The sequence below is a fragment of the Eleginops maclovinus genome, chromosome 23 (genome assembly GCF_036324505.1).
Source record: "Eleginops maclovinus isolate JMC-PN-2008 ecotype Puerto Natales chromosome 23, JC_Emac_rtc_rv5, whole genome shotgun sequence".
Taxonomy (NCBI): domain Eukaryota; kingdom Metazoa; phylum Chordata; class Actinopteri; order Perciformes; family Eleginopidae; genus Eleginops; species Eleginops maclovinus.
The window spans coordinates 300,001-327,448 of record NC_086371.1 but is presented as its reverse complement, the minus strand read 5'-3'; the positions used below and the strand labels follow the sequence as shown (position 1 = coordinate 327,448).

Below are 27,448 nucleotides of genomic sequence, written 5' to 3'. Positions count from 1 at the left end.
TTTTTGTTCGACTGGTTTATTAAAGAAAACATCCAAAAACATTACAGCTCCAAGAGAGACTGAGGCATGAAATACTGGCGTTAGTGAAGTCTGAACACGGTGGGACTACTTTCTGTCGAGAATTACAGCCAGGATTCAAGCTACCTCCACCCCAAACCATGCTAACAGTTTCCATATGTTTACAGTCATTATACTAAGCTAAGCTAACCCAAAATGTTGAACTACAAAGAAAAGCAGCACGTTTTATTAACACACGGTTAAAATATCAGCTGTTCGTAATCACACAGACTGCTCAGACATGCGAGTCAGATTTATGAGCAGAATCTGAAATATAAAGTAAAGGTTGTATTTTTCTACGACGCCGCCTTCTTCCCTTTCTTCTTCTCCGCTTTGCTCTGCTCCTTCTCCAGATGTTTCTGAAACAGGAGAAAACATCTGTCATTATACCAAAAACGGGTAGAGTCTGAGGCCAGAAGACGGGGTGAAATAAAGACACGTTCACCCTCTGAGATGTCCCGCGTTAAACCCTGACGTTGGAAAATCTCCAGAAAAAAAAGATGATTATTTAACCAAAAGAAAGTCTTTAAAATGACTTGTAATTCAATCAAATCTGTAATCTAAAGCTAAAAAAGCTGTTAATGGTTATATAAACAAACATAGGACACCTGGTGACGGAACCAGGTAACTCTCCCCGTAAAATGTGAAAGTGCTGCCAGGAAACAGTCTCTCTGTGGGTCAGAAAGGGTTTACTGAGTCCACAGATATGGAGGTGGGTCAGATGTCTGGTCAGACGGCAGAGACAGCTTACGGAGAATAAAGAGGGGATGGATGTCCGGTGGGTCTGCGGGGGACGAGTGGCAGGCAGCAGGCTGACACTGAGACTGAGATTTCTGATCCTTTCTTTACTCTCCTTTTTTCTGGAGAGGAAGCAAAGGAACCGGAGCTCTGGATCTATGTGTTGTTGGAGGTGCGATATCTGACTCACAGCTTTAAGACGTAAACACACCTAAACCTAACCTGAAAGTGGGCGGGGCTTAATTTAGACAGGAAGTGATGTCAGCCTATGAACGGTGTTCACCTGCAGCTTGTCGTAGTGCGCTCGGCTGCTGCAGTGCGTCTTCTTGGCCGTCTCCTCGTTGGAGTAAAACAGGAAGCAGACGCGACAGTAGTAACCCATCTTCACGTGCTCCACGCCTGCAAACACAATCAACATCGTCAACAAATAACATCTCCAGCTTTAACCTGCGGGATGTACAACGTCTCCATGTGAACACTGAAAGGCTCTCAGACTCCTTCCTCCGTTCATTTACTGCTGTGTGATGTAGCTCTCATTCCCAGAGAGAAAAACAAGTAAAAACAACAGCATAAATCTGTCCTCTGCTTCCTCACCGATGGGGGTGTCGGGGTCGTGGGGGGGCAGCGGCAGGGTCGCTGTGATTGGTCCGACTTCAGCCGGGGGCGGGGCTTTGGTCGATGTGTCCGTCACCTGCTGCACCTGCTGCACCTCCTGCTGCACAGAGGGACAAATAAGAGGTTTAAAACCGTCACCATACTTTAAATAAGAGCGAGCCGCACTGCTGAAAATGCATTTATCAAACAATGTGAATAAAGAACATTTCAAAAATCATAAAATACATAAATGAAATTTAAATCAAAATATGACTAAGAAGAGAAGGAGGAGGAGGAGGAGGAGGAAAAGGAGAAGGAAAAGGCCCCGACCTCCTGGCAGCTCTCCGGGTCCGGATCAGAAACCTCAGGGGTTTTTTCCGCCGGGGTTTCTTCTTTCGTCTCGTCTTCACAGCTCTTCTCCTCTTTCTTCTCCTCTTCCTCCCTCCGTTTCTCCTCCTGTTTCTCCTCCTGTTTCTCCTCCTGTTTCTCCTCCTGTTTCTCCTCCTGTTTCTCCTCTTGCTCTTCCATCAGTTCCTCCTGTTCCGCCTCTTTAGATCTTTTGCCTGCAGGTTCTTCAGGACTTCTGGAGGGTTTAGGGGAGGAGCCGCTGCACTCCCTCTTGCCTCGGTTGGGACACTGATGTCTGAGCAGAGAGGAGTTAAACGTTGGGATGTAAATAATGGAAACAACGAGTGCAGGAGTTCAGAGGAGAAGGGACGTACCCGTGTTTGAGCTGCCGGTACTTCCTGCTGACGTAGACGGTGAGTCGCTTCCCGTTGAACTTCGGAGGATTCTCTTTGCAGTCTTCGGCCATTCTTTCCGCTTCCTCCGCCTTCTCCATCTCCACGAAGCACTGCGGGCAGACGCAAATCCATCCATGCACCCAAAGCATCACCTCTGAGGAACCGTCAGGCTCCTTTACTGCCTTCAGATTAGGGCTGAACGATTTTGGAAAATAATCTAATTGCGATTTAATATGCGATTCTTTTTCCAAGGTCCTCTTCTCATGTATTTTTCAACAAACACAATAAATCAATCGTGAACCTCGAGAGGTAGCAACAGCAGCGAGGCCCGCTCTGCGCAGCACCTTCCTTTTTAAAGCCAAAATAATTCCACACAACTGACGTGCCGCCCTCTGTGGTACCAACCTTAGGTGATCTGGTCACGTGATCTGGTCACGTGACTTGCGGCCGAGCCGAGTGAAGCCGAGCGGGCAGGGAAAGAAGTCAACGCTGACTTGAACCTGTTGCACAACGGCCTCAGGCTCGTCAGAAGAGTGCACGGCTGTAAGGTTGGTACCACAGAGGGGTTAGGGTCAGTTGTGTGGAATTATTTGGGCTTTAAAAAGTGGCAGCCTTTTGATCTGGTCACGTGATCTGGTCACGTGATCTGGTCACGTGACCAGGTCACGTGACCAGTCAAAAGGCTGCCTTTGCGGTTGGAAAGTCTCGTTTTGTCACATCGCGATATTATCCAAATGCAATTAATCGTTCAGCCCTACTTCAGACGGCATAGCGGTACTGTGGGTTCATTTGAGACGTTAACAGACATCTCAAAGGTTCTGCAGGAGCACGGAGTAATCCCTCAGAACCTTCTGCTTTTATACTTTCTCAAATGTCTGATCTTTTTAACCTAAATGTTCTCTTTTCAGTTCATAGAAAAAAACATCAGGATTTGAGAAAACTGTACGTCTGAGTTCAGACCTCATGATGGTTCTGGCTCTGGTTCTGTACCTCTCTCTTGAGCCGGTTGAGGAAATACTTCCGGACCCTTCCGTACGGCTCGGCCAGTTTCAGGATGTCACCGTCTGAGTATTTGCTGTTTGGGATCTGACCGAGGTACACCACCTTACTGGATCCACACTGAACAGAACCACATGAAGAAGAGGAGTCAGAACCACATGAAGAGGAGGAGTCAGAACCACATGAAGAGGAGGAGTCAGAACCACATGAAGAGGAGGAGTCAGAATTACATGAAGAGGAGGAGTCAGAACCACATGAAGAGGAGGAGTCAGAACCACATGAAGAAGAGGAGTCAGAACCACATGAAGAAGAGGAGTCAGAACCACATGAAGAGGAGGAGTCAGAACCACATGAAGAGGAGGAGTCAGAACCACATGAAGAAGAGGAGTCAGAACCACATGAAGAAGAGGAGTCAGAACCACATGAAGAGGAGGAGTCAGAACCACATGAAGAAGAGGAGTCAGAACCACATGAAGAGGAGGAGTCAGAACCACATGAAGAAGAGGAGTCAGAACCACATGAAGAGGAGGAGTCAGAACCACATGAAGAGGAGGAGTCAGAACCACATGAAGAGGAGTCAGAACCACATGAAGAGGAGGAGTCAGAACTACATGAAGAGGAGTCAGTAAAACATGAAGAGGAGGAGTCAGAACCACATGAAGAAGAGGAGTCAGAACCACATGAAGAGGAGGAGTCAGAACCACATGAAGAGGAGTCAGAACCACATGAAGAGGAGGAGTCAGAACTACATGAAGAGGAGTCAGTAAAACATGAAGAGGAGGAGTCAGAACCACATGAAGAGGAGGAGTCAGAACCACATGAAGAAGAGGAGTCAGAACCACATGAAGAGGAGGAGTCAGAACCACATGAAGAAGAGGAGTCAGAACCACATGAAGAGGAGGAGTCAGAACCACATGAAGAAGAGGAGTCAGAACTACATGAAGAGGAGGAGTCAGAACCACATGAAGAGGAGGAGTCAGAACCACATGAAGAGGAGGAGTCAGAACCACATGAAGAAGAGGAGTCAGAACTACATGAAGAGGAGGAGTCAAAACCACATGAAGAGGAGGAGTCAGAACCACATGAAGAGGAGGAGTCAGAACCACATGAAGAAGAGGAGTCAGAACCACATGAAGAGGAGGAGTCAGAACCACATGAAGAAGAGGAGTCAGAACCACATGAAGAGGAGGAGTCAGAACCACATGAAGAGGAGGAGTCAGAACCACATGAAGAGGAGGAGTCAGAACCACATGAAGAAGAGGAGTCAGAACTACATGAAGAGGAGGAGTCAGAACCACATGAAGAGGAGGAGTCAGAACTACATGAAGAGGAGGAGTCAGAACCACATGAAGAAGAGGAGTCAGAACCAGATGAAGAGGAGGAGTCAGAACCACATGAAGAAGAGGAGTCAGAACCACATGAAGAGTAGGAGTCAGAACTACATGAAGAGGAGTCAGAACCACATGAAGAAGAGGAGTCAGAACCACATGAAGAGGAGTCAGAACTACATGAAGAGGAGGAGTGTGAACCACATGAAGAGGAGGAGTCAGAACTACATGAAGAGGAGTCAGAACTACATGAAGAAGAGGAGTCAGAACCACATGAAGAGGAGTCAGAACCACATGAAGAAGAGGAGTCAGAACCACATGAAGAGGAGTCAGAACCACATGAAGAAGAGGAGTCAGAACCACATGAAGAGGAGTCAGAACCACATGAAGAAGAGGAGTCAGAACTACATAAAGAGGAGGAGTCAGAACCACATGAAGAAGAGGAGTCAGAACTACATGAAGAAGAGGAGGAGTCAGAACCACATGAAGAGGAGTCAGAACTACATGAAGAGGAGTCAGAACCACATGAAGAGGAGGAGTCAGAACCACATGAAGAGGAGGAGTCAGAACCACATGAAGAAGAGGAGTCAGAACCACATGAAGAGGAGGAGTCAGAACCACATGAAGAAGAGGAGTCAGAACCACATGAAGAAGAGGAGTCAGAACCACATGAAGAGGAGGAGGAGTCAGAACTACATGAAGAGGAGGAGTCAGAACCACATGAAGAAGAGGAGTCAGAACCAGATGAAGAGGAGGAGTCAGAACCACATGAAGAAGAGGAGTCAGAACCACATGAAGAGTAGGAGTCAGAACTACATGAAGAGGAGTCAGAACCACATGAAGAAGAGGAGTCAGAACCACATGAAGAGGAGTCAGAACTACATGAAGAGGAGGAGTGTGAACCACATGAAGAGGAGGAGTCAGAACTACATGAAGAGGAGTCAGAACTACATGAAGAGGAGTCAGAACCACATGAAGAAGAGGAGTCAGAACCACATGAAGAGGAGTCAGAACTACATGAAGAGGAGGAGTGTGAACCACATGAAGAGGAGGAGTCAGAACCACATGAAGAAGAGGAGTCAGAACTACATAAAGAGGAGGAGTCAGAACCACATGAAGAAGAGGAGTCAGAACTACATGAAGAAGAGGAGGAGTCAGAACTACATGAAGAGGAGTCAGAACCACATGAAGAGGAGGAGTCAGAACCACATGAAGAGGAGGAGTCAGAACCACATGAAGAAGAGGAGTCAGAACCACATGAAGAGGAGGAGTCAGAACCACATGAAGAGGAGGAGTCAGAACCACATGAAGAGGAGGAGTCAGAACCACATGAAGAAGAGGAGTCAGAACCACATGAAGAAGAGGAGTCAGAACCACATGAAGAGGAGGAGGAGTCAGAACCACATGAAGAAGAGGAGTGTGAACCACATGAAGAGGAGGAGTCAGAACTACATGAAGAAGAGGAGTCAGAACCACATGAAGAAGAGGAGTCAGAACCACATGAAGAGGAGGAGTCAGAACTACATGAAGAGGAGGAGTCAAAACCACATGAAGAAGAGGAGTGTGAACCACATGAAGAGGAGGAGTCAGAACCACATGAAGAGGAGGAGTCAGAACCACATGAAGAAGAGGAGTCAGAACCACATGAAGAGGAGGAGGAGTCAGAACCACATGAAGAAGAGGAGTGTGAACCACATGAAGAGGAGGAGTCAGAACTACATGAAGAAGAGGAGTCAGAACCACATGAAGAAGAGGAGTGTGAACCACATGAAGAAGAGGAGTGTGAACTACATGAAGAAGAGGAGTCAGAACTACATGAAGAGGAGGAGTCAGAACCACATGAAGAAGAGGAGTCAGAACTACATGAAGAGGAGGAGTCAGTACAACATGAAGAGGAGGAGTCAGAACCACATGAAGAAGAGGAGTCAGAACCACATGAAGAGGAGGAGTCAGAACTACATGAAGAGGAGGAGTCAGAACCACATGAAGAAGAGGAGTCAGAACCACATGAAGAAGAGGAGGAGTCAGAACCACATGAAGAAGAGGAGACAGAACTACATGAAGAGGAGGAGTCAGAACCACATGAAGAAGAGGAGTCAGAACCACATGAAGAAGAGGAGACAGAACTACATGAAGAAGAGTGTGAACCACATGAAGAAGAGGAGGAGTCAGAACCACATGAAGAAGAGGAGTCAGAACCACATGAAGAGGAGGAGTCAGAACCACATGAAGAAGAGGAGTCAGAACCACATGAAGAAGAGGAGTCAGAACCACATGAAGAGGAGGAGTCAGAACCACATGAAGAAGAGGAGTCAGAACCACATGAAGAGGAGGAGTCAGAACTACATGAAGAAGAGGAGTCAGAACCACATGAAGAGGAGGAGTCAGAACCACATGAAGAAGAGGAGTCAGAACCACATGAAGAGGAGGAGTCAGAACCACATGAAGAAGAGGAGTCAGAACCACATGAAGAGGAGGAGTCAGAACTACATGAAGAAGAGGAGTCAGAACCACATGAAGAGGAGGAGTCAGAACTACATGAAGAGGAGTGTGAACCACATGAAGAAGAGGAGGAGTCAGAACCACATGAAGAAGAGGAGTCAGAACCACATGAAGAAGAGGAGTCAGAACCACATGAAGAGGAGGAGTCAGAACCACATGAAGAAGAGGAGTCAGAACCACATGAAGGAGAGGAGTCAGAAACACATGGAGGAGAGGAGGAGTCAGAACCACATGAAGAAGAGGAGTCAGAACCACATGAAGAAGAGGAGTCAGAACCACATGAAGAAGAGGAGTCAGAACCACATGAAGAAGAGGAGGAGTCAGAACCACATGAAGAAGAGGAGGAGTCAGAACCACATCAAGAAGAGGAGGAGTCAGAACCACATCAAGAAGAGGAGGAGTCAGAACCACATGAAGAAGAGGAGTCAGAACCACATGAAGAGGAGGAGTCAGAACCACATCAAGAAGAGGAGGAGTCAGAAACAGATGAAGAGGAGGAGTCAGAACCACATGAAGAAGAGGAGTCAGAACCACATGAAGAAGAGGAGGAGTCAGAACCACATGAAGAAGAGGAGGAGTCAGAAACAGATGAAGAAGAGGAGGAGTCAGAACCACATGAAGAAGAGGAGTCAGAACCACATGAAGAAGAGGAGGAGTCAGAAACACATGAAGAAGAGGAGTCAGAACCACATGAAGAAGAGGAGGAGTCAGAAACACATGAAGAACAGGAGTGTTCTCCTCTGGGGGGCTCTGGACCCTTGCTGCTGGTCCTGGTCTCCTCACCTGGATGGTGGGGTAGCTGGTGGAATGGCTGATCCTCACTGGCCGGCCGCAGACCGATGCCAGCACGTTGCAGCTGTAGAACGAGGCCATCGCCCGAGCCTCCTCCTCTGTGGCAAACTGAAGGTACGCCTGGAAGAGAGGAGGAGAGGAGAGGAGAGGAGGGGGAGAGGAGGAGAGGAGAGGAGGGGGAGAGGAGGAGAGGAGGAGAGGAGAGGAGAGGAGGAGAGGAGGAGAGGAGAGGAGAGGAGAGGAGAGGAGAGGAGAGGAGGAGAGGAGGAGAGGAGAGGAGAGGAGAGGAGAGGAGAGGAGAGGAGAGGAGGAGGAGGGGGAGAGGAGGAGAGGAGGAGAGGAGAGGAGAGGAGAGGGGGAGAGGAGGAGAGGAGAGGAGAGGAGAGGAGAGGAGAGGAGAGGAGGAGAGGAGGAGAGGAGAGGAGGGGGAGAGGAGGAGAGGAGGAGAGGAGAGGAGAGGAGGAAGAGACAGGAATCTGGTTTACAGTGGGAGCCATCAGGATAACAGTGTGATGACTCAGAGCGTTCCTGTGGATCTGAATGATCCTCAGCTGTGGACCGGGCTTCAGCTGCAGGCGTACCTCGGGTCGGAGGTCCAGCACCAGGTGTTTCACCACCTTCCCGAATGGCTGGGCGAGGGCCAGCAGATCGTTCATGAATTTATATCCTCGTCTGAAGCCCACGATGTTCACAACCCTCATCCCCTGAGGAGAGGAAGAGGAGGAAGAGGAGGAGGAGATATTTAGCAAATATAAAATCCTCTCTGGAAATAATGAACTTCCTGTGAAGCTACGTACCCCTTTCCTGGTGTTGTCTGCAGAGAGGAGACAGGAGGAGGAACAGCGTTAGCTTCAGTGAAAGTCAGGGATAAAATATCTGACGCATCTTATTAAGATCAGACAAATAAACATCAAGTTTATTCGTCTGATAAGTGACAAACATTTGTAGAATATTTACAAATGACCTGAGAAAGTTTGTATTTAATATTTGAGAAAAAAATATATATATTTATATATTAATATATATATATATATTTATATATTAATATATAAATATATATATATATTAATATATAAATATATATATTTATATATTAATATATATATTTATATATATTAATATATAAATATATATATAAATATATATATATATATATATTAATATATATATATATATATAAATATATATTAATATATATATATATATATATATATTAATATATATATATATATATATATTAATATATAAATATATATTAATATATATTTATATATTAATATATATTAATATATATATTAATATATATTAATATATATAAATATATATATTAATATATATTTATATATATTAATATATATATATAAATATATATATATATATTTATATATAAATATATTATATATAAATATATTTGTTTAATATGTGGAATAAATAATATGGAAAATAGTTTAAAAAATATTCATTTTTGTGTGAATTTGTGAGATTAGTTTTTTCCATCAAATCTGTTAAATTTGCACCAAAAATATTTTAAAATGACAAAAAAAACCTTTGAGATGAATGTTAAAAAAACAGAATTAAAAACATGGACACTTAATAAACATGCTAACAATGTTCTGCACAAAACAACAACACAATGCAACTGTGAAGACGTATATATAATAATAATAGCTGTTGTTCAGTCAGTACCGATGTTGTCCTCCTCCTCTTCCTCTTCTTCCTCCTCTTCCTCCTCCTGCAGCTCGTCCAACGTCACAAAGTCGTCCATGTTCTCCAGGAAGTCCTCCTCCAACTGCAGACAAGAGGGTGGTAAAGCGCTGAGCAGGAACTCATATATGGATTCATATTAATAAACGTGGATAAAGGTGAACGGGGCGCACGCTGTCTGCGGGCGGTTCTCCCTCCGGGTTCTCCGAGCTTTCGGCTGGTTCGGTGTTCGGGTCTTCAGCAGAGACTTCAGGTTCTGGCGCCGCCTCTGACTCCGCCTCCTGTTTGATGTCACATGTAGCTCCGCCCACCTTGACGGATGTGTCATCATCGGTGACATCACCACCATCAGGAACCTGCGTGTAGACAATCAAACGTCACTAAAACATTATAAAAATCACTAAGATTACATATCATATAAACCTACCTCCTGTTGGACCTCCTCCTGCTGGACCTCCTCCTGTTGGACCTCCTCCTGTTGGACCTCCTCCTGTTGGACCTCCTCCTGTTGGACCTCCTCTTGTTGGACCTTCTCTGTTGGACCTCCTCCTGCTGGACCTCCTCCTGTTGGACCTCCTCCTTCATAGTTCCCATCACTGTTGCCTCTCCCTCCTGCTTATCCACAGCTCCATTCTCCTTCTCCTCTTCCTCCTCCCCCTCCATGACTCCTGAAACCGCCTCCCCCTCTTCCCCTGCCATCCGCTGCTCCTCCTCAGCCTTCCTTCCCTCCCCCCTCCTCCTCTCCTCCCGGCTCCTCGAACTGGAGCTGGACCTGGAGGAGGAGGAGGTTCTGGGTGGGTTTGAGGAAGCTCTGGAGGAGGAGGCGTTTGGTCCCCCTGTCCTCGGGCCTCGAGCGCCTCCTCCCAGTTTCTTGTTCACACTGGAAACAGAAATGATGATGGATGAGATATCCAAATAAATCAACACAAACAGAACAACAATAACAAACAGAACAACAACACAAACAGAACAACAACACAAACAGAACAACAATAACAAACAGAACAACAATAACAAACAGAACAACAACACAAACAGAACAACAACACAAACAGAACAACAATAACAAACAGAACAACAACACAAACAGAACAACAATAACAAACAGAACAACAACACAAACAGAACAACAACACAAACAGAACAACAATAACAAACAGAACAACAACACAAACAGAACAACAACACAAACAGAACAACAATAACAAACAGAACAACAACACAAACAGAACAACAACACAAACAGAACAACAACACAAACAGAACAACAACACAAACAGAACAACAACACAAACAGAACAACAATAACAAACAGAACAACAACACAAACAGAACAACAACACAAACAGAACAACAACACAAACAGAACAACAACACAAACAGAACAACAATAACAAACAGAACAACACAAACAGAACAACAACACAAACAGAACAACAACACAAACAGAACAACAACACAAACAGATAATTGTTTTCTCAAAAGGAAATAATCCAAAGTAATTTTTTCGTTAAAAAGAAGAAAATAAAGTAAAAGATTAAAAATAATAATAAACACAAACATTATTTTTTTTCCTCTGTTGTAATTTATTTTTTATGGGAGAACAAACACTACATTACAGGTCGTCTCCTGGGGGTGGGACTCACTTGAGGGTCTTGTACTTGGTGCAGATGTTCAGGCGGATCGGTCGGCCCTTGATGGTGAGAGCGTGAACGTTGTAATATTTCACCAGCATCTCCGCGTCCTCCGGAGTCCCCAGCTGCACAAACGCCTGCAAACACAGACACACACTTTATATACACCCTCCGTCTTCAAGGGGCCAGCAGAGAGCAGGTCCAGCAGAGAGCAGGTCCAGGAGAGAGCAGGTCCAGCAGAGAGCAGGTCCAGCAGAGAGCTCCAAACCTCCCTTTCCCTGACCAGCGCTGACTGGGGGATCCAGGGCGCTCCCAGGCCAGCGTGGAGATGTAATCCCTCCACTTGTTCTTGGGTCGGCCCCTCGCTCTCCTCGCTAGAGAGCTCTGTCTCCACCAGGATGAGTTCAATGACTGGAAACGTGCAGAGCGTACCTGGTCGGTGAGGAACAGGTGTTTCTCCACCACTCCGAACCGTGCCGCGACGACCAGCAGCTCCTTCTTATCCTCCTCGTCTCTGGGCATGTTGGAGAAGAAGACCACCTGACTGTCGTGACCTTTGACCTGCCTCACAGGCCGGTCCATCGGGCGGTCCATCGGGCGGTCCATCGGGCGGTCCATCGGGCGGTCCATCGAGCGGTCCATCGAGCGGTCCATCGAGCGGTCCATCGAGCGGTCCATCGAGCGGTCCATCGAGCGGTCCATGGACCTGTCTGAACCTCGGTTGTTTTTCTGAGGGTCAAACACAGAGAAGGTGGTCTGAAACCCAAAATTGAAAGCACCGTAATGTAACGCTACGAAACCTCCGAACACAGGCTAATGTTAGCTGTTAGCTGCTAACTGTTACCCGCTAACTGTTAGCTGCTAACAGCTACCCGCTAACTGTTAGCTGCTAACTGTTAGCTGCTAACAGCTACCCGCTAACTGTTACCCGCTAACTGTTAGCTGCTAACAGCTACCCGCTAACTGTTAGCTGCTAACAGCTACCCGCTAACTGTTAGCTGCTAACAGCTACCCGCTAACTGTTAGCTGCTAACAGCTAACATTAGCTAGTTTTCCTGCAGATTTCAGCACCGATCTGTTCCCCCTGTAGCGTTATCCGGAATAATGTGGTACATGTTTCCGTACACGTGTCCCTGGCCTCCCTGCACTACCTCGCCCCCACAAAGTGAAGCACAGTTTACCTCTAGCTACTGACCGCGGCCTACCTTTTACCTTGACTCTTAATCCCAGTTTGTTTCCGGCCTAGTTCCCACACGATATGGTCCTTACATTAGACCCCACGCCGAGTCCTTTACCACCACTTTATATCACAGTATATGCCATGCTCCTTCTCCGACTACAACGGCAGCTTTAGAAGGGTCTACAGGTACCTCGATGACCAGCAGCCTGCGGGACAGGTAGAAGGTGATGGGTTTCCCGTAGAGGTTGGCATGGTGCTGCTGGTAGTAGTTCACCATGTCCAGTGCCTCCTCGTGGCTGTCCATCTCCAAGAAGGCCTGCAGGAGACCAGAGAGTGTGTGCTAATGAAAGCGTTCCCACTATAGCTACGCCTATGTTCTTCCGGCGTCCAGCGAGGACAGGACTGATTATGTCTGATGTACAACAGTAGAGCCAGGTGAAGACGCTCACCTTGTTGTTGAGCACCAGGTGTTCCCTCAGGCGTCCGAAGGGCTTGGTGAAGGCAAACAGAGTATTGTTGCTGAGCGGCTTCCTGTCGTACTTCACCACCACCACCCTGCTCCTCAGCTGGAAACACAACCCAGTTACACTACAACACAGGTTTCACACCGACTCACCAACGCCTCCGGTCCTGGATCTGACTGGTTTAATCCTGCAGTCGGGCGTCTATGTGCTCCTGGTCCCTGACTGTTGGCGGTTCTGTGGATGTTGTTGCATTTATTTGCATTTCTGAAGCTTAGCACAGCGCTAACTAAAGTCTGGCCGGGTTTTTTGCATTTTTCTCAGAACAGCAGATCCAAATAGCCTCACGCTGGGAATCAGTATCCCCCATGTACTCAGCACACCAAACAAACACCAGACCAAAACACACACTGAAAAGTTTACAATCGACTCAGAAATAAAGCAGAATACTGAAGGCACCAGATGTGTTTACAACATGTGGAATAGTTTCTCTTCAGGGGACGTCCACACAGTTTTGGGTGGAGGTGGTTTAGTGACCTTGGATCAGTTCTGAACAAAGACACAAACCTTATTCTGCGGCAGCGGGTTCTTTCCTGACAGAGCGGTACCTCCTCCTCCTCCTGCTAACACACAAACACACACAGCGTTAACACAACACGTATATAGTCTACTAAAAGTCTGGGTCCAATCCTAAAAACGGTTTAGTATATGTATAAATGTTTGAGTTATTTCAGCATGTTATGATTAAAAACACATGCTGACTGACTGAGGGGGCAGGTCTTACAAAGTCAGATTAAAAAACAATGTAACTGACTTTTTTTCAGGATTCTGGATTTCTACTAGATGTCGACTTTTAAAAATGTCCCACTTTTCCTCACTCCGTCATGTGGCCCTAATTATCCTCTTTCTTTTTTCTATCTCAGAATTTGGAAGAAAATGTCAGAATTTCGAGGTATGTCAGAAAAAAGGAAGTTCCGAAAGAGGTTCGGAGTAAATTCAGAATTCAGGGATTTTCAGAAAACAGTCAGACTTTCTAAGAGCATTTCAGAATTTTGTGGCAAATCTAAGAACAAAGAAATGTGAATTTTAGAGCCAGTTTTAGAGCCAGTTTTAAAGCCAGTTTTAAAGCCAGTTTTAAAGCCAGTTTTAAAGCCAGTTTTAAAGCCAGTTTTAGAGCCAGTTTTAGAGCCAGTTTTAGAGCCAGTTTTAAAGCCAGTTTTAGAGCCAGTTTTAGAGCCAGTTTTAAAGCCAGTTTTAAAGCCAGTTTTAGAGCCAGTTTTAAAGCCAGTTTTAAAGCCAGTTTTAAAGCCAGTTTTAGAGCCAGTTTTAGAGCCAGTTTTAGAGCCAGTTTTAAAGCCAGTTTTAAAGCCAGTTTTAAAGCCAGTTTTAGAGCCAGTTTTAGAGCCAGTTTTAAAGCCAGTTTTAGAGCCAGTTTTAGAGCCAGTTTTAGAGCCAGTTTTAGAGCCAGTTTTAGAGCCAGTTTTAAAGCCAGTTTTAGAGCCAGTTTTAAAGCCAGTTTTAAAGCCAGTTTTAAAGCCAGTTTTAAAGCCAGTTTTAGAGCCAGTTTTAAAGCCAGTTTTAAAGCCAGTTTTAGAGCCAGTTTTAGAGCCAGTTTTAAAGCCAGTTTTAGAGCCAGTTTTAAAGCCAGTTTTAAAGCCAGTTTTAGAGCCAGTTTTAAAGCCAGTTTTAGAGCCAGTTTTAAAGCCAGTTTTAAAGCCAGTTTTAAAGCCAGTTTTAAAGCCAGTTTTAGAGCCAGTTTTAGAGCCAGTTTTAAAGCCAGTTTTAGAGCCAGTTTTAAAGCCAGTTTTAAAGCCAGTTTTAAAGCCAGTTTTAAAGCCAGTTTTAGAGCCAGTTTTAAAGCCAGTTTTAGAGCCAGTTTTAAAGCCAGTTTTAAAGCCAGTTTTAGAGCCAGTTTTAAAGCCAGTTTTAAAGCCAGTTTTAAAGCCAGTTTTAGAGCCAGTTTTAGAGCCAGTTTTAGAGCCAGTTTTAAAGCCAGTTTTAAAGCCAGTTTTAGAGCCAGTTTTAAAGCCAGTTTTAAAGCCAGTTTTAGAGCCAGTTTTAGAGCCAGTTTTAAAGCCAGTTTTAAAGCCAGTTTTAGAGCCAGTTTTAAAGCCAGTTTTAGAGCCAGTTTTAAAGCCAGTTTTAAAGCCAGTTTTAAAGCCAGTTTTAGAGCCAGTTTTAAAGCCAGTTTTAAAGCCAGTTTTAAAGCCAGTTTTAAAGCCAGTTTTAAAGCCAGTTTTAGAGCCAGTTTTAGAGCCAGTTTTAAAGCCAGTTTTAGAGCCAGTTTTAGAGCCAGTTTTAAAGCCAGTTTTAAAGCCAGTTTTAAAGCCCGTTTTAGAGCCAGTTTTAAAGCCAGTTTTAAAGCCAGTTTTAAAGCCAGTTTTAAAGCCAGTTTTAGAGCCAGTTTTAAAGCCAGTTTTAAAGCCAGTTTTAGAGCCCGTTTTAGAGCCCGTTTTAGAGCCAGTTTTAGAGCCAGTTTTAAAGCCAGTTTTAAAGCCAGTTTTAGAGCCAGTTTTAAAGCCAGTTTTAGAGCCAGTTTTAGAGCCAGTTTTAAAGCCAGTTTTAGAGCCAGTTTTAGAGCCCGTTTTAGAGCCAGTTTTAAAGCCAGTTTTAAAGCCAGTTTTAGAGCCAGTTTTAGAGCCAGTTTAGAGCCAGTTTTAAAGCCAGTTTTAAAGCCAGTTTTAAAGCCAGTTTTAGAGCCAGTTTTAAAGCCAGTTTTAGAGCCAGTTTTAAAGCCAGTTTTAAAGCCAGTTTTAAAGCCAGTTTTAAAGCCAGTTTTAGAGCCAGTTTTAGAGCCAGTTTTAGAGCCAGTTTTAAAGCCAGTTTTAGAGCCAGTTTTAAAGCCAGTTTTAAAGCCAGTTTTAGAGCCAGTTTTAAAGCCAGTTTTAGAGCCAGTTTTAAAGCCAGTTTTAAAGCCAGTTTTAGAGCCAGTTTTAGAGCCAGTTTTAAAGCCCGTTTTAAAGCCAGTTTTAAAGCCAGTTTTAAAGCCAGTTTTAAAGCCAGTTTTAGAGCCAGTTTTAGAGCCAGTTTTAGAGCCAGTTTTAAAGCCAGTTTTAAAGCCAGTTTTAGAGCCAGTTTTAAAGCCAGTTTTAAAGCCAGTTTTAAAGCCAGTTTTAGAGCCAGTTTTAAAGCCAGTTTTAGAGCCAGTTTTAAAGCCAGTTTTAAAGCCAGTTTAAGAGCCAGTTTTAAAGCCAGTTTTAGAGCCAGTTTTAAAGCCAGTTTTAAAGCCAGTTTTAAAGCCAGTTTTAGAGCCAGTTTTAAAGCATGCTGCTCCAACCATTTATTTCATGGAACAAGAAAATAACTTAAGGAATTCAATAAGTCCTTCGCTCCAACTACGTCAGTCACAACGATAATGTCTTACCCCAGCTGGAGGACATCTCCCCCGCTGTCTGTGACGAGGACATGGGTGCAGCTCCCAGCAGCCCTTCGGACATGTTGGGGCCGCACAGGAGACCCCCATCACTGGAACAGAAGTTATGAAACAGCCGGTTAAAGTCTCATTGAAGCATGATGTCACAGGAGACCCCTTAAAGTGAGCAGGAAGGGGACTCTTTAATGTAATGCAGACTTAAAATCAGGAAAAGACATGAAGACTTTATCTCGTCTTAATATTTACATACTGAGACACAGCTGTACCTGGAGGTCACTAAGGACCCTCTGAAGCACCTAAACAGGTTTAACAGCATGTTGTCTTCAGAGTCTGAATGTTCTCTTTAATAACCACGGTGCTTATATGTCCCTTAAACCTTGTTTGATGAACAATTTCTTAACTAAATTAAACCTTAAAGTAGTTCATATCATTTCATCACCTTACACATGTTTCTCTACACCAGGGGTGTCCGAACTACGGCCCGGGGGCCAAACTACGGCCCGGGGGTCATTTTGAATCGGCCCTCAGCAAATTCTAAAAGCATAATGAATATGGCCCACAAATTAAACTTTTGCTTGTCTTACATTGTACTTCTCAAATATCTATGTGAAACATATTAATGAGCCCAATTAAAAATAAATTCATTTACAATTTAAAACATTTTCGAACAAATCGGAGTTGATGAAAACAGCTTCCTGTTTCCTCTTATTATCAGCACTCTGAGGCTTCTGTCTCAAGGAATGAGCTGCCAACCAAACACATGAAACCCTAAAGACAGATGGGATGTAGGCTGTTCTTTTTCTTATTATTCATCTACATTTGATTGTTTTGCTACCTTATAACTTCACTTTTGAGACAATATTCCCCTCTAGAAGTGACCCAGCTCTCCGTATGTTTGGCCCTCGGTGAAAAATGTTTGGCCACCCCTGCTCTACACAGCTAAAACAAAGTGTATAGAAACACAGGTTAACTTCTCCTCAGTAGGACTGTGAAGCTTTTCAAGAGTCACTGAAATCAGAGACACATGTAGTCACCTGTTGCTGCTAACATGGGGCAGATGGGGGGGGGTATGTATACATAAAGGGCATAATGGGTAATACAACAAATGTACTTTTCTAATAATTGCTAACACTTGTTGGCACTTTGGTTTCAATTATTTTTGTAGAATTATTATTTAAACAAGGCAATACAACTTCCCCCTGCACATTACCAAAGAGTATTTAAACAGCCAATTATCACAGCCTGTCTGCGTGGGCCGATCGACAAACATGATGACAGTGATTCATACATATATATATATATATATATAATAAACTGACGTGCACATCACATGTACTATAACGACATTATTAATTGTAGGAATGTAATTCTATTGATTTACGTACGCTCTTACATTTGTGCCATATAACCGTGATAACATTTCAGAATTCTCTACTTCTGGCCATGATTTTGCTTTTTCCATAGAGCTGCTAGTGTGTTATAATGCAGGGACACGTGCGACAACAAGAGCAGAAAATGAGTTGAGAGTTCAGAGGGTAAAGGTCCACGCTCTTTCACTGTTTTACAAGCTTTTCAGATAAGGAGCTAATAGAAACCTAACCCGTGCTGTACATTTGCTGTGACTTGTTTTATTGTGTCTTCCAAGAAAAAGTATTGGAACAGTTCAACCAGAGCCTCTGGAGTTAAGTTCCTGTAGTGGAATACACCGGGTCACAGTCCTCATTAACCTGGATCAGTTACAGTGCATAAAACCCTTGTTTTTTATCTGTATTCAGACTGGGTTTAGAGTCGCTTACCTTCTGCCTGAGGACATACCAGGGTCCCAGTCTGGATACCTGAAAACAGCATTCAGTTAAATCTCAACAAAAACCCCCACAAAAGTGTCCGTGCCGATGTCCAAAGTGCATCAGTGACTCACATGTTGAGCAGCTGCCGGCGGTTTTCATCATGTCGAAGTCCGTTAGTGTGCTGGCTCCACTCCTGCAGGTCCAAAACACAGAATTACTGACGCCCGACGAACCCTGAATAACTCCAGGAAAACCTTAAAGGAATACTTCACCCAAATAATAAATACAACTCAGAGGTTTAACCCAAAAAATATATAATCCCGTGTTCTCAGAGTCCAGATTATTCTCCCACTGAGAGCATGACTGAAGATTAGAAACAAGAGAAGCTAATTCTGATCTTTGTGAGGCTTTGCTTCATAACAACAGCCTCCCACTTTGAATACAAATGGTCAATGGGTGTAAAAGCTTTGTTCATTTCCAGTTGTGGGTCTAGCTCAATGTTGTTGCAGTTCTCTAAAACTGCCAATAATCAATATTGAATCTTTCATGCCTTCATCTCATCCAGAATAGAGTACTGCATCCTCTGTGGTACTCCATCCAGAATAGAGTACTGCATCCTCTGTGGTACTCCATCCAGAATAGAGTACTGCATCCTCTGTGGTACTCCATCCAGAATAGAGTACTGCATCCTCTGTGGTACTCCATCCAGAATAGAGTACTGCATCCTCTGTGGTACTCCATCCAGAATAGAGTACTGCATCCTCTGTGGTACTCCATCCAGACTCCTCAATAAACTCCAGTACATCCAGAACTCAGCCGCCCGTCTTCTAACCCTCACCCACTCCAGTGACCACATCCCCCCTGTCCTGCAGAACCTCCCCTGGCTCCCTGTCCCACAACGCATCCACTTCAGGATCCTTCTTCTCACCCTCAAAGCCCTGCATCACCAGGCCCCCTCCTACCTCACAGACCTGCTCCAGCACCACACTCCTTCCCGCAGCCTCCGCTCGTCAGCCTCCTCTCACTTCCTCCCAGGACCAAACTCCAGACCTGGGGGGACAGAGCCTTCTCTGTCCCTGCCCCCTCCCTCTGGAACTCACTCCCCAAAAACATCTGTGACTGCCCCGACCTCCCCCTGTTTAAATCCCAGCTCAAAACTCACCTTTTCAAAACAGCTTTCAAACTGTAAATGAATGTTGTGTTTTAAAAGTGTGTTTGAATTATGTTCGATGAACTGTATCTCTGTAAAGTGTCTTTGAGTTTTTAGAAAAGCGCTATACAAATCAAATGTATTATTATTTCTGACTCCACGTACTCTGAAGATAAACTCCTGACGTAAACAAACACAAGCTGTTGACCAAACATGGCCGACGACAAAAGGTGTGAATTACTAAAAGTGGAGATGGACCATTCTTGGCTTCTAGAAATATGAATTAGCTAAATGTTGATTGCATAAATTAGAATCAGCGTTTTACTTGGATTCCTTTACAGAGCGGCAAGAACGATCCTAAACACGGACATGTCTCAGCATTTTACAACTTCCTGTCCCCTGGTCTGGAGTTCAACGGTTTTCAGAATTTGACTAAAAAATACCCCACTGGTGAATTTAAAACGACGATTGCTAACAAGTGTCTAAATGGGACGACTAAAGATCATCAAGCCCAACATTAGCCGCCTTTAGCTTAGCGGTGGTGAGGTGAAGTCATGTGACCGTGCCTTTAAAGGCTAACGTTAGCTTTGTTGCTGACTAGAGGGTAGCAATGTTTAACACAAGCCTAGTTATTTGGAGAGGAAGTGATGTTATCGTGTGAACAGATGCTGATTGGTCAACGATGTGTCCAACTTTACTGCTCTGACTCTCAGAGCCTTAAATTCACAGGATGAAAGTTTGGATCTCAGTTTGACATCTTTCTGTTGGACTTCTGAAATGTGTAAATATCAAGTGAGTACTCTTATCTAGCTGGAGGAAGTTGAACATCTCCTCTAAGACGTAAAGGAGACCCACATCTGCCTGAACAACTCTGCACCGCTTCAGGTGTCAGAAAATGAAGACATGCTGAAGTAAAATGTGATGCGAACAGGACGTCGGGTCCCTGGAAACACGAGGACAGAAGACTGGAGCTCTGAAACATTAACGTTCGTCGCAAATCCACCTCGGACCAGGATGCAGAGGATGATGAGGTGGAAACAACACAAGGAAAAGTCCTACATCTAAAACCTAAAGTGTGCAAGTATTAAAATGACCCTAAATAGAACATTGTGCAGAACAAGTACTAATAAAGCGCTGCTGAAATGTCTCACTATAGATAAAAGGTACGAAGTAAAGGTAAGCAAGAATTATTAGCAGGCAGGATTTAAAGAGAAATGGAAGAGCCTCAATGCAGTAAACAAAACTGAGAAATATTCCATAACACGGCAATCCCTGCGAGTCATTAAACGCTGAGCAGCGTAAGAGGGAGGAGGCTGGCGGTACTCACCATGGCAGAGTGAACGTCAAAGTCACAAAGAGAGCACACTTGGGGGAACATGTTGGGCATGGATCCCAAGAAGTCTTGGATCTTCCCGTTTGACGGCGGGCCCATCCTCTGCTGCAGGAAGGCGGGGTCCGACGGGGTCAAGCCACTGTAGGAACCTCGGTCGGAAAGATCTGAGAACGGCCTTTCTCTTCCGCCGCTGAAGTTCAACCCAAAGCCCTGGCTGGAGTCCTGCAGTGAGCCGAACCCAAAGTCTGCAGAGGGCCGTGAAGAACCCACAGAAGAAGAACCCATCCTCCCCTCCCAGCCGCCTCCTCGGTAACCGGCGTCTGAAGTCATGGCCGCCCGCCGCTCTCCGCAGTCCCCTTTGCGGCTCTTGAGCTGCATGAGGATGCGGGGGAGGGTCTCCACACTGATGTCCTCCTCGGGGATCTCAGCCAGAGCGTCCATGTCGGAGGGGGACAGACCCAGACTGGCGAACAGCTTCACCGTGTTGCCGAAATGGCCGCCGCGACGCAACATCTGGGAGCCGCCGCCCTCCTGGTTCTCCATGATGCCACCACCTCCCACCCCTGAGGACAGCCCCCCCATCTGCCGATTGGATCGCTGCTCGCTCATACTGTAGTTCAAGGTCTCGGCGGCAGCCAGCAGCCCCCGCCCTGCCGCAAAGTGTTTCTGACTGCCGTCCGACTGCGAGTTCTGAGACATGACGCCACAAAGCGCAGTCGAGATCAAGAGCGACGCCGGCGGCAAAAAGGTGTTTGGTTTTTAGAGGACGGGGGAATGTCAGTTTGTGCAAAAGGGAAGGGGGACTCCTCTTCTCTCTGCTGGAACAAGGAGTAGAAACTCTTGAGGCTCTCTGGAGGAAGAGGCAGCATGACAGCAAACGGAGGAGAAAGACGGATTGGTTAACAGACTGAGCTGGATTTCTGGGACAGAAGAAGGAGACAGAACTAAAGAGATCCACTTCAGACCCGGAGAACTATGTGGTGGAAACATCCTCATTGAAACATGAGAGACTCTGAGGGCCGGTGGTGGAACATAGATATACCAAAGAGAGGGTAAAATAAGCCCCATATGAAGCTCTTTCTGTTTAAAAGGAATAAAAAGTAAGAGCAATTACAACGAAAGAAGGGGCAGAACTGGACCGAAAAACAGAGTCATTTTAAACCAGCTGAACTAGAGTCAGCCTCTTACAGGAGGGGGAGAAGCTTTAATACACTCTCTGAAAATACTCTGGAACAAGTACCAGTCCTGCACACATGTCACATGTTATACTAATAGATATTAAACCAAGAGTACTTTCACCTTTCTTTAACAAGTCATGGATCTGAACATTGCGGTATGTTCGGCCACTAGAGAAATAGTTTGGTTTTGGTGGATGCTTCCAAAAGACTGTGTTGTCAATACATTGGGAATGAATCCTTATTATGTTTCTTTATTACCGAATTATTTGAATGTTTTTGGAAAATAAAGCAACATGTGTGTGGAATATATGCTAAAATAACACAATTATGTATTCCGGATTCTGTTTTCTAATAGCAGGCCGTATTTAAGCGAATAGATCTTAAAACCTTCTCAACATCGGATTAAATGTTTATTTGGAGAAACGTTTAAATTAAAGTCAGCACTGATTGTAAGGCAATTAACAGCAAACATTAAACAATCAAACGTTAGAGAAAAAGCTAACTTTAGCATCGACTGCTAACGGGAGTTAGCTGTGAAATGCTAATAACAGTCGTTATTCAACGTGATTTAGAACTTTAGTACAAGGCGTCCAGTGTGCATATTGTATATAAAGCTGTGAGCTGTCTCTTTACTTGTTGGATGCAGTTTATATTAGTGTTTAAATATATACAATTAAACAGTCTTACCTTAGTTTCTCTTCATGCGGAGTTGATGGCTAAGCTAAGCTGCTGCCGTGATGAAAGAATGAAGTATCGCGATGTTTCAGACTACCGCGCTGCCTTCAGGGTACCTCTGGAACTATCTATCTCACATGCAGATCTGAGTACTACTTTTACTCAAGTACAAGATCTGAGTACTTCTACTTTTACTCAAGTGCAAGATCTGAGTACTTCTACTTTTACTCAAGTACAAGATCTGAGTACTACTTTTACTCAAGTACAAGATCTGAGTACTTCTACTTTTACTCAAGTACCAGATCTGAGTACTACTTTTACTCAAGTACAAGATCTGAGTACTTCTACTTTTACTCAAGTACAAGATCTGAGTACTTCTACTTTTACTCAAGTATGATATCTGAGTACTTCTACTTTTACTCAAGTACAAGACCTGAGTACTTCTACTTTACTCAAGTACAAGATCTGAGTACTTCTACTTTTACTCAAGTATGATATCTGAGTACTTCTACTTTTACTCAAGTACAAGACCTGAGTACTTCTACTTAACTCAAGTACAAGATCTGAGTACTTATTTTATTTTGTTATACTGTATCCAGGTGAGCGCTTTTATTCTGAAATCACTCCCGAGCGTTTCGCCCCGCCCCTCGTCCCTCGCTCCTCGTTGAGCATATGAAGGCATCGGAGCAGTTTGTCCAATCATCAGCGGCGAGCACCCGAGTGACGTCAGAGATGTAAACAAACAGGGGCAGCAGCAGCAGCAGCAGCCATTTACAGAAACCACAGAAGAAGAGTGGACTGTGTGACCGTTGAGTATCCGGAGCTCTCAGGTAATAACCAATTAAATCACCTGTTGTACTATATGTATTTAATACCGAGTCACTGAGGTTAGTTTCACTGTTTCTGTCCGCGCGTTTGAGCTGTTGGACTGGAAGCTCCGTTCATTCCTACGACAGCTTTTTATTCTATAATTTAGATGTAAGTATTTATTTTACAGTGTTTTTTATGAGGTGGAATAACAACAACACATCTCCAGGATAAAGACATGTTTACTTTATTTTATATTTACAGTTCTATCTATATTTCACATATATTTTAATTAATCATTTCTCTATATTTTGAAGTGACAGTTGTATTAGTATAATAAGTTAACCTACCTGGAAACAAACTTGGTTCTGGTTACGTCCTTTAAAGGTGATATGATGGATTATCTGGTTTTACAGTTAATTACATGTTTAGGGAAATATTCATAAATGGAGATGGGCTGACTCCAAACCTTTTTTTTTTAACAAAGTATTTAAACAATGTATTTAATCTGAAATCTGAAGCTTCACTTTTCTTTTATTTGAAAAAAAATAATTTATGTATACTTTTTTGTTTACAACAAACATAATAAATAAAAGAGATGCTCGCTAGCGCATGAAGCCAAAATGAAACCGCTGTAGAGTGACAAAGTACCCGGATGTGGGCCCACAGCGCATGCGCGGTTGAGTTTCCCTTTAAGCTCCGCCTCCGGTCTCGCGCTCTGTCATGCAGATGAATGGAGAGAGAAAATAACTCTTATTTCAGCTTTTAGATCCTTTTACAACTTTTACACCTGAATGATTTAAATGAGGGCTATAGAAGAGTTCATACTGGGGCGATAATGTAGTTTAAAGAAATCATAAGCCGATTTACAGACGTTTCGTTCCCTATGTAAGTCAATGGGGAGAAGTCTTTTTGAGCCCAATGACGTCACGGAAGCTGCAGTACCATCGTTTGGCCGCTACGGACGTTCCAAACATGGGCTTCAACGGCCGGTGCTCTTCCTGGGGGTTTGACCGGGGAGCAGAGGGCTGTTTACCGGGAAATAGAGGGGCAAATTGGGGCCCGAGGTCCCAGGGGGGGCCAACCTTCAAAATAAGCAAACAAAAACCACTATAGAACTAGTTACAGGAGGTTAAAAAATGACAAATATAGACGTGTAACCACCACAAAGACCGACTCATGATACAAACGTCTAAAAATAGAAGCAGAATGAGTTAACAGAGAGGCAGTGTCACCTTAAAGAGATAAGAGCTACTACAAAGAGACGTTTAGATTAGCAAAAAGGACCAGAATGAAAAGTAAAGAATCACAAAGACACAAAACTGTCACAAAGAGTCCACCCAACACAGAGACGTCTGGAAATAGAAGGTAGCGACCTCGAGGAGACCCAGCGTGACCTTAAAGACCAACCGCTCCACCAACAGCTGCAGGAGCCAACCAGGTAAAAATAGACAGAACACACGGAGGGTCTGGAGAGGGTTCAACCCGACTGAGGAGACGCTCAGAACGATCACAGCTGCCGAAATATTACTAAGACCAGCAAAACAAAACTATAGGATCACGGGGGGGGGCAACAATACACGCAATATACTCAGAGAAATATTCAAAACCTCTGGAAGAACTACAGAGACTCAAAGCCCCATGATTCAGACTCCTTCCTATAAATACAGGGGGGGTCCATCTGTCTGTCTGTCTGTCTGTCTGTGTCTGTCTGTCTGTCCATCCCCTCTAACTGTCTGTCTGTCTGTCCGTCCCCTCTAACTGTCTGTCTGTCTGTCTGTGTCCGTCCGTCCCCTCTAACTGTCTGTCTGTCTGTCTGTCTGTCTGTCTGTCTGTCTGTCTGTCTGTCTGTGTCCGTCCGTCCGTCCCCTCTAACTGTCTGTCTGTCTGTCTGTCCGTCCGTCCCCTCTAACTGTCTGTCTGTCTGTCTGTCTGTCTGTCTGTGTCCGTCCGTCCCCTCTAACTGTCTGTCTGTCTGTCTGTCCGTCCGTCCCCTCTAACTGTCTGTCTGTCTGTCTGTCTGTCTGTGTGTGTCCGTCCGTCCCCTCTAACTTTCTGTCTGTCTGTCTGTCTGTGTCCGTCCGTCCCCTCTAACTGTCTGTCTGTCTGTCTGTCTGTGTCCGTCCGTCCCCTCTAACTGTCTGTCTGTCTGTCTCTCAGGAGATGAAGGACCCCCGGCTCAGCAGTCAGCTGACCCTCGAGGATGAACCCTTCGCTGAGTTCCTGTGGATGGAGCACGAGGAGGAGTTCAACCAGCAGGTGAGGAGGAGGAGGAGGAGGAGGAGGAGGAGACTGCATTCACTAAAGGAGGGATAATGCTGCATCACACTCACTCTGGGATTGGGAGGTCTGAACTGGGAGTGACTGTCTACCAGCAGCAGCAGTGGGAATAAGAGGGAGAGTTGTGGTGTTGTGGTTGTTGTTGTTTTTGTTGACAGCTCTAGCATCACCTGGGGTTACAGTAGTGTTCCAGGGACAGATTTATGTGAAAGGGACAAACAGCTGTTTCTATGAGCCGCAGACCCCCACTCTACTCTAACCCGACACTGGGGGGTCTCCAGCCCCCCCGCCCCGCTGCAGGCTGAACCTCTGTCCCTGTCTCCGAGGTGCAGGTGGAGGAGGAGCTGTGGGAGGAGGAGTTCATCGAGCGCTGTTTCCAGGAGCTGTGGGAGGAGGAGGAGCAGAGGGAGAGCTTCATCCCCTCCAGAGACCTCCCCCTCCTCCAGGTGATCGACGCAGACGTCCACGCAGACGCAGACTTCCTGGTGAGTTCAGGGACCGCCGGACAATTGTTTCTCCTAATTTAGGGTCTGTTTTTCAAAATGAGAGTATGTAGGTCGTTATTATTTTACGTTGTGAACTTTAGGGATGCTTTTTTGTACATTTGTGAATTTAATTGTTTTCTCAAAAAAAATCATTTGTAAATAACTTAAATTTAAGGGATTATTTGGGATTTATTTTTTGTGAACTCAAGTTTCTTCGAACACATTGAAGGTCCTAAATAAATGTAGGCTTTGATTCTACTCTTGTAAATCTGTTTCACTCCTCCTCCTCCTCCTCCTCCTCCTCCTCCTCCTCCTCCTCCAGATATACAGCAGTCTGAACCCCAACGCCAAGGAGTTCACCCCGGGGATCCAGAAACACGTCATGTGACCCAGGAAGACATCATGTGACCCACCAGCCCCCCCGAGTGCCAAAGTTACTGCAGAACAACTGTCTTTCTGTCTGTCTGGACACCTGTCTGTCTGTCTGTCTGTCTGAACACCTGTCTCTCTGTCTGTCTCTCCTGTCTGTCTGTCCTGTCTGTTTGTCTGTCTGTCTCTCCTGTCTGTCCGTCCGTCTCTCCTGTCTGTCTGTCTGTCTCTCCTGTCTGTCCCTCCTGTCTGTCTGTCCCTCCTGTCTGTCTGTCTGTCTGTCTGTCTGTCTGTCTGTCTGTCTGTCTGTCTGTCGTCGTCTGTCTGTCTGCCTGTCTGCGGTAACCCTCTGAATGTATCCTCTGAGGAGTTGAAGTTTTAAGAACTGTTTCCGTTACGATCAGCTTTTCTTTGCACTTCTATTTCATAAAAGCTAAAGAGAACGCGTCCAGATTTCAGACGTTGTTTGTTGTTGGGAGTTTGTTTTTGTCCCAGAATCCTTTGTGTCGGACCCTCTGCTGCCTCATGAACTGACCTGTTTGTTTGTTGTTTTTTCTAAATGCACATTAAGTACTGTATAAAAGAATCATAAGAAAAAAAGTTGTAAAAAAAGATCTATTTTTTCTTAATGAGAATAAATGTTTACGGAGAAAAAGTCCCCGAGTTTTTTTATTACCAATAATCGAAGGTTTACTTTTCATAAATCAGATTCTGAGAGCAACGGTTTCTGTTTGCTTCCTGAAAGGCTCAGAATAAAAGATGAGGGCCAGGTGAAAGCGCCCTTTTAATGAGAAAGTCAAAACTCAGATAACATCGGGTTTCAGCGTTCACGACAAAAGGCAAAACTCGGAGAAATATGGCGAAAAGTCAAAGTGTGGAGAACATTTTCTAATTATGGTAAAAAGTCAGGAGTCAAAACTGAGTAAAAAGAGAAAAATCAAGATTGTGAAAAACAAATAAACAAAAAAAGGTCAGAATTTGCAAGAAATCTGACTTAGAATCTTAGGAAAGAGTCTGAATTCTGAGAGCAAAGGTTTCCGTTTGCTTCCTGAACATCTCAGAACTGAAGAGAAAGGTGAGTTTACTTTTACATCAGAAGGAGATGTTTCAATGAGGAGGAAGAGTCTTCAGATTAAAGAGTTCTTCATCTATCTGAAAAGTCTGAGAAAAAAAGTCAAGATTAGAAAGTAAGAAAACTTAGAAGTCTTTTTAACAAAAGTCAAAAGTCTAAAGAAAAAAAACATAAAAATGTTCTCAAAAAAATATCCAAATAGAGAAC

At 44.5% G+C, this 27,448-nt stretch overlaps 2 protein-coding genes across 2 annotated transcripts; one reads left to right on the top strand and one right to left on the bottom strand.

Moving 5' to 3' along the window:
- Window positions 1-22,320, bottom strand: matr3l1.2 (matrin 3-like 1.2). Its single transcript, XM_063877059.1, has 23 exons — window positions 22,241-22,320; window positions 20,370-21,225; window positions 18,024-18,085; window positions 17,902-17,940; window positions 16,097-16,197; window positions 13,300-13,355; window positions 12,721-12,837; window positions 12,462-12,587; window positions 11,524-11,820; window positions 11,104-11,228; window positions 10,001-10,337; window positions 9,885-9,932; window positions 9,631-9,813; window positions 9,440-9,542; window positions 8,551-8,567; window positions 8,335-8,457; window positions 7,745-7,873; window positions 3,123-3,251; window positions 2,112-2,242; window positions 1,720-2,032; window positions 1,390-1,510; window positions 1,079-1,194; window positions 1-416 (listed from the first exon to the last, which is right to left on the bottom strand). Exons 2-23 carry the CDS (start codon window positions 21,072-21,074, stop codon window positions 354-356), a joined length of 3,441 nt encoding a protein of 1,146 aa, XP_063733129.1. The 5' UTR covers window positions 21,075-21,225; window positions 22,241-22,320; the 3' UTR covers window positions 1-353.
- Window positions 22,321-22,926: 606 nt separating this feature from the next.
- Window positions 22,927-26,827, top strand: LOC134860188 (polyadenylate-binding protein-interacting protein 2-like). Its single transcript, XM_063877058.1, has 4 exons — window positions 22,927-23,058; window positions 25,196-25,294; window positions 25,648-25,800; window positions 26,123-26,827. The coding sequence occupies exons 2-4, from the start codon at window positions 25,199-25,201 to the stop codon at window positions 26,186-26,188; spliced, it is 315 nt and encodes a 104-aa protein (XP_063733128.1). The 5' UTR covers window positions 22,927-23,058; window positions 25,196-25,198; the 3' UTR covers window positions 26,189-26,827.
- Window positions 26,828-27,448: the final 621 nt, after the last annotated feature.

Coding starts and splice junctions, on each gene's coding strand:
- LOC134860188 (XM_063877058.1), top strand. CDS start 25,199: ATGAAGGACCCCCGGCTCAGCAGTCAGCTGACCCTCGAGGATGAACCC. Junction 25,295..25,647: donor AGGAGGAGTTCAACCAGCAG/GTGAGGAGGAGG, acceptor TCCGAGGTGCAG/GTGGAGGAGGAGCTGTGGGA. Junction 25,801..26,122: donor ACGCAGACGCAGACTTCCTG/GTGAGTTCAGGG, acceptor CTCCTCCTCCAG/ATATACAGCAGTCTGAACCC.
- matr3l1.2 (XM_063877059.1), bottom strand. CDS start 21,074: ATGTCTCAGAACTCGCAGTCGGACGGCAGTCAGAAACACTTTGCGGCA. Junction 2,243..3,122: donor TCAACCGGCTCAAGAGAGAG/GTACAGAACCAG, acceptor GTCTGCCCGCAG/TGCTTCGTGGAGATGGAGAA. Junction 2,033..2,111: donor TACCGGCAGCTCAAACACGG/GTACGTCCCTTC, acceptor CTCTCTGCTCAG/ACATCAGTGTCCCAACCGAG.